The sequence below is a fragment of the Haliotis rufescens genome, unplaced genomic scaffold (assembly GCF_023055435.1).
Source record: "Haliotis rufescens isolate VD_foot unplaced genomic scaffold, xgHalRufe1.0.p SCAF_16, whole genome shotgun sequence".
Taxonomy (NCBI): Eukaryota; Metazoa; Mollusca; class Gastropoda; order Lepetellida; family Haliotidae; genus Haliotis; species Haliotis rufescens.
The window spans coordinates 29836084-29847830 of record NW_025963846.1 but is presented as its reverse complement, the minus strand read 5'-3'; the positions used below and the strand labels follow the sequence as shown (position 1 = coordinate 29847830).

At 42.3% G+C, this 11747-nt stretch overlaps 1 protein-coding gene across 1 annotated transcript in view; it reads left to right on the top strand.

The window, feature by feature from the left end:
- The window catches only part of LOC124122333, a 156196-nt gene that overhangs the window by 125666 nt on the left and 18783 nt on the right, over positions 1 to 11747 (top strand). The window contains exons 22-34 of the mRNA XM_048397104.1: positions 481 to 619; positions 1295 to 1329; positions 1603 to 1744; positions 3679 to 3908; positions 4483 to 4647; positions 5218 to 5368; positions 5864 to 6118; positions 6584 to 6807; positions 7250 to 7355; positions 9466 to 9582; positions 10870 to 11002; positions 11138 to 11312; positions 11468 to 11744. Of these exons, the coding sequence (XP_048253061.1) occupies positions 481 to 619; positions 1295 to 1329; positions 1603 to 1744; positions 3679 to 3908; positions 4483 to 4647; positions 5218 to 5368; positions 5864 to 6118; positions 6584 to 6807; positions 7250 to 7355; positions 9466 to 9582; positions 10870 to 11002; positions 11138 to 11312; positions 11468 to 11744 (2149 nt within the window). The remainder of the gene's footprint in view (positions 1 to 480; positions 620 to 1294; positions 1330 to 1602; positions 1745 to 3678; positions 3909 to 4482; positions 4648 to 5217; positions 5369 to 5863; positions 6119 to 6583; positions 6808 to 7249; positions 7356 to 9465; positions 9583 to 10869; positions 11003 to 11137; positions 11313 to 11467; positions 11745 to 11747) is intronic.

Below are 11747 nucleotides of genomic sequence, written 5' to 3'. Positions count from 1 at the left end.
ATATTCACCCAGCGACGACAGTGGTCAAGCTTCCGAGATGGGCTAGGCAGAGATGATGAGCGATCATCATTTGAAAGCTGGTTCCGATGTGATCGAATGTGTGAGAAAAACGTTAAGACAGTATTGAAAACGCTTATATACCACCCACCCAGCCACTGGAAAGTTCCATACAATGCCGTCACACTAACACCGTCCGCGGTATACCGAACCGGAAGTTTACACACCACACCAGCATCTAAATATAGTAACTTCCTGACGACTGATCACTGTCCAAGCACAATGCAATGAGCGGCCAATGTACTGTACAGTGTACACATGTTTTATGATGCGTTGATGCATCCTATTGATAGTTCATTGATGCATTCATTGTATCAGTAAACCATTAGTTAACGTTATACTTATGCTAATCATGATAATAGCAACAATGACATAATTTCAACATATGCATAACTACTACATTGTCTGAATTTCTTCTTGCAGAAATATTACACAACTGTTGTGGCTAAGACGGCTGGTGGCGAGGTGACCCAATCTTCTGATGGTGTTTACATTATCATCAACAACGCTGACATCTCTGATATGACGATAAATGATGGTCGTCGATGTGATTCCATTCAAGGTTTTGTCTAAGAGAAGTTCAAGAAGAACGTTTAACTATCTTGTTACGGGATGATTTGCAAACTGAAATGCGTACAGAATACAATTGTGAAGTCAGTCAATAACCACAGAAGATAAACGAATAACAGAAAAAAACATATATTGAGACACACAGTTTTAGGCTTACGATCACAAATGACAACATAATGGGTTAAAAAAGTGGCAGCATCATTATGGAACAGGTCTTCATAACAAATATACACTCACGAAGTTCAGAATTTGTCACAGTCGAATATCTTGAACGAAGCACGTGCTCTGTCTCTTGAATCCGGAATAGTGTCGGAAGCTCGGAGGAAGTCGGTGTTTACCGCACTGGACAAGTAGATAAGAAGCTAGTCAGGTCAGAGAAGGCCTCGTGTCGTCCTCACCTCGTTCTTATATAGGTACGGCCAGCCTTCTAGACACTGTCACCTCACCTCATTTCCCGAATGATGTAGTCTGTCCCAGAATTCAATGATGCACACATGTGGATAACTCTGAAATTTTCTGGCCGTCGCAGACTGCTGAAATCTGGCCACAAAACAGCTTGATATTATAAGATCGCTTCATTTGCTGCCTTGCTGCCATATTTGTCTTGTTGAGAAATGACCTGCTGCCTACTTTGTGATCACCTACTTTCCCTTTTGAAATGTTGCAGGAACGCAGGATTGGAATCCTACACATCATAACATGGTGAGTCAATCAGTGACTGTGCAATAATTAATTGATCATGTTTCATAATTATTTAATAATATATCCTCCTGATTCCTGTTTCAGTCTGCCGTTTCACAAGGATCAGGTATCTGTTAGTATATCCTCTTGTTTGATGTTTAGGTCTGCTTGTATGGCTGTCACGAGGACTAGGTATATGTTGGTATATCCTCTTGTTTGATGTTTCAGTCTGCCGTGTTTTGCTGTCACGATGAATAGGTATATGTTGGTATATCCTCTTGTTTCATGTTTCAGTCTGCCGTGTATGGCTGTCACGAGGACCAGGATTATCAGCTATCAACCTCCATGTTCGCCGCCCACTGGAACATCACACAACAATATACCCACCAGTACCCAGATGTCAAGTGGAAGCTGGAAAGGAGGTTCGCTTCATCAGGTACTGATAGATAACAATAAGCCTTCATGATGTATCAAACATTTAATATCGGGTGACAGCCGTCCTCACTATGGTTATATTTTACATAACATGAAGTTCTGTGCAGGTGTTATATACTTCCGCATGACACCACGTAGACGACAGTGTACGCCAATCTAAATTGTGACGCATATTAAACGTACACGGACTCTCGCCAAAGAAGTATAAACAATCTCCAATCTATCTATTGATATGTTATCTCTTGTGTTAAATATAAAAAAACGACTTTCAGACTTTAGCCCCTGCAATGTTGGAGACTGTCAATGCTGTATACTAAGGCCATTATTGTTTAATATGTTCATAAATGACTTAGCTCTATAAATTGAGTCATTTGAACCAGGCATCCAGTTTCCCCCAGAGTTTCTTCAGCTGTCTTTATTATTGTTTGCGGGGGATGTAACTTTAATTGCTGATACTGGATTTGGCCTACAGAAGCGCATGGATGTTCTTAGAGATTATTGCCATACATATTCATTAACGGTTAACTTTGATAGAACTATAGCAGTGAAGTGGTTTTCAATAAGGGGTGTTTTTTTCTAAACATGACACATGGTATTATGGCGATGTAAGATAAGAATGTGTGTTCGTCTTATAACTATTTGGGTGTATCGTTCTTAGAAACTTCAAATTGGTCTAACTATGTATGCAATGCTGCTCTTCAGGCCAAACAAATACTGTTTTATATCTTAAAATCACTCAGGAAAGTAAAACCCTTTGATTATAAAGTATTTTACAAGATATTTGAAACTAAATTAGCACCAATATTGTTATATAGAGCTGACATTTGTGGTTTAAGAAACCATAAAGAAATGGAACAGATCCATATATATGCGTGCAAACACTTCTTAGACGTTTAGTCTTTCGAAACCCGGTCAGGTCGTAAGAGGTGAGTGCGGTAGATATCCTCCATACATATCAGCATATAAGCGTTGTATTACTTATTGGTGTAAGGTTATATCGATGTGAAATAGCCGTTACCCAAGAAAGAGCTATAATCTGTAATGAAGCTGTAAATGGCAAGATTAATTGGGTATCCAAGGTGCAATACTCTATTTTAATTTGATTTCGACTATATTAAGGAAAACCAATCAGATTCTTACCCAAAGCTATTTATTTTTGAATTTGTATATATATATATATATATATATATATATATATATATATATATATATATATATATATATATTCATGAGCAAGAAAATGTGTACCATCACCTTAATTAAATGACATTTCTGTGTCAAACCATATCTTCTAAATATCAATATAGATAAATATTGCACTGCACTTTCCCGCTATCGTTGCAGTTCTCATACACTCCCTATTTAAGTGGATAGATATATCGATGTCCCAAGAGACCAAAGATTTTGTAACCTCTGTAACATTGGTCTTATCGAAAACTATTGCCATTTTCAATTAATTTGTAAAACATATAATAATCTTAGACAAATATATAACCGGAAAATATTGCATTAAATAAGTTTAACATATCGTTTTTATCATGCCATACTGAAACCGTGAAAAAACTTTCATTATATGTATACCATGAAAGTTAGAAGCTTTTTAATGTCCAATGTGGACCTGACTACCTAAATATACAATTGGTCGATGGCCTACATTGCGAAATAAATAAAGAATTAAGCAAAAGTAAGCATGCCAATCTATGACATGTTCTTTACCTGTAATTAACCTGAAATGCAAATCTAGTTGTTGCTTCTTGCTTGCTCGTTGTTTATTCATGCAGTTTGTGTTGGCATGTTGTCATGCTTATTATGTTGTCATGATCATTGTGTTATCATGCTCAGTGTCAAACCAAAACCCCCGCCTAAAGTTTGATCTTTCATATCGAATGAATATCTACGTAATAGTCATATGCATACCTTCTTTACCATGTTCAGATGACCTCTGGCACACAGAAAGGGAGTATGAGTACACTGGACACCGCGACCACGTACTGTCCACGGGACTGGATCTCAGGTCGGGCTACACGTTCAGGGCGGCTGTGAAGCTGTGTGTTGTGAACGCCTGCACTGACGCCGTGTACAGTAACGGAGTTACAGTGCTACACCACCCACCTGTAAGCGGCAACATCAGCGTGAACTACACCAACACCGACACAGGCTCCAAGGTGATGAGGGCAAATCTGATGGACGTCTCTACTTGTATTCTCCGACGCCGTTAAGCATATCTAAACAAATGCATGCATTGGTTTTATCATTTGTCAAAGGGCATACCCTGAAACGTTTGTGTTTACAAGTAACTAAAGAGTATGTCATTTACAGGTAGGGGCGGGGGGCAGCTGAAATCTTGTACTTACATCATGGCTTTGGTCGATGCTTTAAAGGTCACATCGAAGATACACTGCCAATTCATTCTATTTGACAACATCCTAATTAACATGTTGAAATATGTGTCGAGTTATATGAGCGAATTCCATGATATGATTTGTGTACAGAATGATATTCACGTACAGAGAGCTGACCAATGGATTTCCACTTTTCACCAGTTCTATCTTCATTAATGCCACAGCTTCTAAAATGCTCCTCAGAGATACTGTTTTGCACAATTGCTAACAATAAAAATGATAATTTACTGTGCTTATGAACCGCATCGGCGGCGAAAGTTTAGTGGCACGGGGATTATTTTACCATAAGTCTCTATACAGGCCTTCCTTCCTCACCTTCCTGCGTCCATTGTTCCAGCTTGAGGTGACCATGGCAAGGTTTGCTGACCCGGACATGCCAGTGAAGACTGAAGCGTATGGCGTTGTAGACAGATATGAATGGAGTTTAACAGACAGTGACCACGACAGCAGGCTTCTGACAACGTGGCAGCCAGTGTCAGACAGCACAACCAGCGAGGATGTGGTACGTTGGATGAGGAAAGTGAATGTTGTTGAAAGCCGCAGTCAGCAAAAGTCAAGCTTTATCAATGCGGCCTGTAAATACCAGTGGTTGATATCGTAAGGAACGTCCCACCGATCTCATTTAACTGCTCATTACGACATGTTGTTTTCATATTGGCCTTGTTCAGGTCCAAGGTCAGTCTGTTGGCCCTAGGGTGACAATATTGGCCCGATCCATTAGAACTTTCACAGCTATTTCGCCCTTGATGCTTAGTCAAGGAAACTGTTTACTACCGCCATTCACACACTTGGCACAACAAGGAAGTAATTATTGCCTGACGCCGCACAACTGTATTCCTGCCACGCGACTGCTGTCTGTAAACAAACCAGACAGTATTCCATTTTCATCGCTATTTTGCGTCTTCGCCCAATGGAATCCGTTTCGTCGGATACTCGTGACTGATTACTCTCTAACGTTGACGTCATATACCTACTCTAACCCGGGGAACCACGAGGTAGGATTGTATCTAATCTGGATGACAAGTACAGATAAATCACAACACTGTTACTCCCCACACAACGGTTGTTCCAGATGACATTCCGTGTTCTGCTGCCCAAACGCCTGGACTTCAGTAAGTGCCGTCGTCTTGCTGTTCGTGGCTACAACAAAGTGGGGCTCTCCACCACCGTATCCGCCGACGTGAGAAACTGTGCTGTCCCTGCCATCGTCATCGATGTTGTTGGTAAGGAATTTGCATGATTAAAAGACACTACAGATTAAGGACAATGTTTTGGATATTTCCAAACATTATGGCTTTGAGCATGCGACATTCGGATGATAATAATAAAAGTAAATGCGGATCCGCTTCTTGGGAGAAGTCCCATTCACTGTCTACGTGTAGTACCAGCATGTGCCAGGATCACCCAAACCCTCTTTGCTGCATTTCTAATTTTAGTCTGTACAAAAGTCAAGGATGTGACATGAGGCCCATTTGCTGTTTTGTTTTTCATCTGAAAAACATAATAATGATAATAATCAACTCCAATAATAAATTCATCATAAATAGTTGTAATTTAACCTGTCAGTTGGGCACAAAAGTTATTTACATATTTCCTGCGTTCCATATTATAGATATATCATCACTAATTATTAACCTCTTCATCTGAACCATATTGTGCTATTTTCCAAATATTCCTCCACTCAACGAGTGTCATGTAAGTTACCATCCTGCTTCCAGGCGCCAGACAAGTTGCTGATGTCGGGGACCCCATCACCCTGGAGAAGAATGACAGGTGGAACCTCGCTGATGCTGACTACACCCCCTACAGGAACATCCTGTCTGCTGTGTGGCCGACACTCCGTCACAGGAACTACACGTGGGCAGTGGTGTCAGGTGACCAGGTGGACCCCTCCTCCCACTACAAGAGAGAGAGTCTGATGACCTTCACTGACCCCTGTAGCATGCCGGATGTCATCAAGTGCGGGCACACAGGTAGTGGATTAACGAGAATTAGTATGTTCATTCCTCAAGGCCACAAGAACCCTCAAAACGAAAGCTGAATACATAACATATCCGAGAAAGTGAAATGCATACTACTTTGCACACCACTACTTTTACATAAAGGCGATATATTTAAAGATGAAGACTGGGTGGTTAATGAATCAGAAATGCCCAAAACAACATATGCCGCTCCATATGCAGAAGAAATTGCATCGGATAAGAGATGAAGAGTATTATTTGTCTCCAAAAATAGAACTATTACAAAAAAATAGACACATACATTCTTGTGCAAATTGTGTGAGTGGTGGGTGCTACGGGTAGGACAAAACATGCTTGCCCTTTTCGCGAACACCTGGTGTTATCACTATTTTTCAGTGATTCATTCAAAAAATGTTCAGCCCAATTTTGCATTTTACGCCAAATGGAATGTTACATGATTGATGTCTGGTGTTTCAGACAAGGAAGTTATAAACGTGGCCTTTGCCGAGACAGAACGACGGCTTGTTCACGGGAGGAGGTATTATGTGTGTGTTCATGCTGATGCCAGAACCGTGGAGAACGAGAAGTGGACAGAGGACTTACCAGAGGTCAACTCGTGTAGTGACGGGGTCACGGTGGACGTGACACCACCGAGCGGAGGAAGGGTGTTTCCGGGTGGACCCACCAGTCCCACCTTCCAGGTGCAAAAGTCAGCTCAGTCTCGTCAGTGGTTTACTCCTGATAACATTCTGACCCGTTATACTCAACATAAGAATTTCATGTCTCTTTGATAATTTAATATCTATTCATTACCTGCAATTGACTTCCATACATTTTGTACCTTGGCATCAGTTGAGATTGGCACAAGTCTCATGTAGTTTATGTAAAGCGAGGTAATATATGTATGTGTGAAATGATGTTCATGAGCACTGAAACCTTCTCACTCGTGGTACATATGTCATTTCCAAGAGTGCTGTTAAGCGTTTGTTCAATGGTAGTTTTCCGAAGACACCTTACCATTTCTGGTGTCCCCTACCGTTATGTTGCTTTAGTATTGCTTTTTGTGGCAATACCATTCTCACCCATAGGACCATTGCTGTTTTTTGTTGAGTGAGATTGTGAACTACAGGTATGTTTGTTTAGACTAGCACGAGTGAGATGGTGGTCTACTGGGACGGCTTCACTGATGTAGAAGAGGAAGGGTCTTCTCCACACCCCAGTGGGATAGTATATTATGAAGTTGCTCTGGGTAGGTCTCTATAAAATGTTCACCCTGCAGTGATTCCGGTTAAGAATATGCGCGAAGAAGCCTTTGCTGGTCGTGAGGGGCGAGCTAGGGGCGATCGAGTGGTCAGGTTAGGTGACTTGGGTGCCTGCGTGTCGTCATACAGCTGATTTATTCCAGAGTGGACCAACAAACAAACATAATATCTTGTCCTCTTATTGTGACATTGACAGTGGTTTTGGCGAAGCAAGAATCTTGAAGTGTGGATATTATGTCAGTTGTCAACTGGGGAAACCCCTTCTAGTTTACTTAAATAAATCTTATGAAGGTCATCTAGAACATACAAGATTACACATTACTGGCATCTACAGGCTACACACAACATCGACAGAACAGATTACTGAAAGTAAAAACGGTACGGCAGGCGGCAGATTGCTTTTAACCTTTAAAAGGGACAATAACTTAATCAAGCTTATGAAAGGAATCATTACTTTCGTGTAAAAACGTATACCAGCTTCAAGTATTGACTTTCACACCAATATGTTATGCAATAAGAGACATTTTACATTCTGCCAGGTCTGATTGCTGACCGGAAGAGATTTATGTCAGTCATAGATAATTATCAATATTAACAGTCTTATATTTTACGATAGGTCGTTATCACAGAACCGAGTCGCTTCACAGCACCAGGCTCTAGCCACGTGTAAGCTTGATGGCTTCACAGCACCAGGATCTAGCCACGTGTAAGCTTGATGGCTTCACAGCACCAGGCTCTAGCCACGAGTACGCTTGATTGCTTCACAGCACCAGGCTCTAGCCACGTGTAATCTTAATGGCTTCACAGCACCAGGCTCTAGCCACGTGTAAGCTTGGTGGCTTCACAGCACCAGGCTCTAGCCCCGTGTAAGCTTAATGGCTTCACAGCACCAGGCTCTAGCCACGTGTAAGCTTGGTGGCTTCACAGCACCAGGCTCTAGCCACGTGTAAGCTTGGTGGCTTCACAGCACCAGGCTCTAGCCACGTGTAAGCTTGATGGCTTCACAGCACCAGGATCTAGCCACGTGTAAGCTTGATGGCTTCACAGCACCAGGCTCTAGCCACGAGTACGCTTGATTGCTTCACAGCACCAGGCTCTAGCCACGTGTAATCTTAATGGCTTCACAGCACCAGGCTCTAGCCACGTGTAAGCTTGGTGGCTTCACAGCACCAGGCTCTAGCCCCGTGTAAGCTTAATGGCTTCACAGCACCAGGCTCTAGCCACGTGTAAGCTTGGTGGCTTCACAGCACCAGGCTCTAGCCACGTGTAAGCTTGGTGGCTTCACAGCACCAGGCTCTAGCCACGTGTAAGCTTAATGGCTTCACAGCACCAGTCTCTAGCCACGTGTCAGACTTGATGGCTTAGGAGCACCAGGCTCTAGCCACGTGTAAGCTTGATGGCTTCACATCACCAGGCTCTAGCCACTTGAAGCTTGATGGCTTTACAGCACCAGGCTCTAGCCACGTGTAAGCTTGGTGGCTTCACAGCACCAGGCTCTAGCCACGTGTAAGCTTGGTGGCTTCACAGCACCAGGCTCTAGCCACGTGTAAGCTTAATGGCTTCACAGCACCAGTCTCTAGCCACGTGTAAGCTTGATTGCTTCACAGCACCAGGCTCTAGCCACGTGTAAGCTTAATGGCTTCACAGCACCAGGCTCTAGCCCCGTGTAAGCTTGATGGCTTCACAGCACCAGGCTCTAGCCACGTGTAAGCTAAATGGCTTCACAGCACCAGGCTCTAGCCACGTGTAAGCTAAATGGCTTCACAGCACCAGGCTCTAGCCACGTGTAAGCTTGGTGGCTTCACAGCACCAGGCTCTAGCCACGTGTAAGCTTAATGGCTTCACAGCACCAGGATCTAGCCACGTGTAAGCTTGATGGCTTCACAGCACCAGTCTCTAGCCACGTGTAAGCTTGATGGCTTCACAGCACCAGGCTCTAGCCACGTGTAAGCTTGATGGCTTCACAGCACCAGGCTCTAGCCACGTGTAAGCTTGATGGCTTCACAGCACCAGGCTCTAGCCACGTGTCAGACTTGATGGCTTCCTGTACCAGGGTGACCGGTAAACTGTAGAGTAACTCCGACGTCTCTTTCGTAGGTTCTGATCCTGGAGGGAAGGACTTGGTTGCAAGACGGAGAGGGTGTTTGGTGAACCACGCTATCCTGCACGGCCTCCGGCTACACGACGGGCACACCATCTATGCGTCGGTGACAGGTACAAGTCAATGACGACACAATCCTGACACAATTTGTGTTCCTATTATCTGGTATTGCATAGACGGGTGGTGTTGTGACACAATATACATGTATCTGACATTATATGGTGACAGAATAAACATATATCTGACATTGCATGTATGACATTGTACAGATGGATGGAAACAGAATATACATATATCTGACATTGTATGTATGACAGCGTACAGATGGATGGTGACAGAATATACATATATCTGACATTGTATATATGACATTGTACAGATGGATGGTGACAGAATATACATATATCTGACATTGTATGTATGACAGCATACAGATGGATGGTGACAGAATATACATATATCTGACATTGTATATATGACATTGTATAGATGGATGGTGACAGAATATACATGTATATGACATTGTATATTTGACATTGAACAGATGCATGGTGACAGAATTCACATATATCTGACATTGTATGTATGACATCGTACAGATGGATGGAAACAGAATATACATATATCTGACATTGCATGTATGACATCGTACAGATGGATGGTGACAGTATATGCATTTATCTGACATTGTATATATGATATTGTACAGATGGATGGTGACAGAATATGCATATATCTGACATTGCATGTATGACATCGTACAGATGGATGGTGACAGCATATGCATTTATCTGACAGTGTATGTATGACATTGTACAGATGGATGGTGACAGAATATACATGTATCTGACATTGTATATATGACATTGTATAGATGGATGGTGACAGAATATATATATATCTGACATTGTATATTTGACATTGTACAGATGGATGGTGACAGAATGTACATGTATCTAACTTTGTATATTTGACATTGTACAGATGGGTGGTGACAGAATATACATGTATCTGACATTGTATAGATGGATGGTGACAGAATATACATGTATATGACATTGTATATTTGACATTGTACAGATGGATGGTGGGAGAATATACATATATCTGACATTGTATAGATGGATGGTGACACAGTTTACACCTATCTGACATTGTGTAACAGTGTATATGTCAATATATATCACTGGTACAGTGCGTTGTTCATCTGACGTGAATCACTGGTTAATGACATTGCAGTAATAAAGGATCAATGAACAAATAAATATAATAGATAAAAGCATATCTCGACTGATCCTTCAATTTACGCATTTTTGATATTTGATAATATATTGATAAAAAGGTTCCTTGTTACAAAAAAAAATTGTTTTGTGGATCACTGCCAGCGTCTCCTGTTGCAGCCACGGACTTTGTGAACAAGAGCAGGACAGTCATATCGTCGGGGGTGTTGATTGACTCCACGCCGCCAGTGACGTCAGGGGGATCAATACATTTCTCTGGGCAATACATAACGAAGTCTGTGATAGATGTGTGGTAAGTGATACAGTTAGTGTCCACCAATAATACAGTTAGAACTTGACATAAAGTGAATCTGATTGTTGGTTTCCTTTGCTGGTGAGATTGTTTTCAGTTTGAAAGTATTGACTGTCTGTGGCGTGCTTGTTCAAGCTGGGACGGTGCTCTGTCTGACCCAGAGAGTGGCATCGCAAGCTATGACGTGGGGGTGGGGTCGAGACCTGCCCATGACGACGTTGTCAAGTACACATCTACAACGGACCAGTGTATGGTTATCGACGGCGGGGCAACCCTATTAGACGGGCATGTCTACTTTGTCTCAGTGAAGGTAATGTATTTATCAATTTATATATTCTGTATTTGTAGCTTCAAGCCATATGAAAGCTTAACTCTCAACAAATGCACAACCTTATTTCTACGTATACAATAGTAAAAGTGTCAACCTGCAATATATCATACTATAATGTCTTAGTCGTGCACTAGGGATACAACAAAGTAGGCCTGCACAGTCTCATCACTTCACGACCTGTGACGGCGGACAACACACCGCCCTCTAGGGGCCACGTGTATGATGGACAACGAACCAAAGTTAGAGGCCAGGCAAAGGACGCTGACTTTGTCACCCTGATGTCGGAGATGGGTTCCTACTGGGAAGGGTTTTCTGACCCACACTCGTCAATCAGTCACTATCTCCTCCAGGTGGGCACGTGTCGGGGATGTGACGACACGCTCGCTCAGTCACACGTGGGAGCAAGAACAGGTA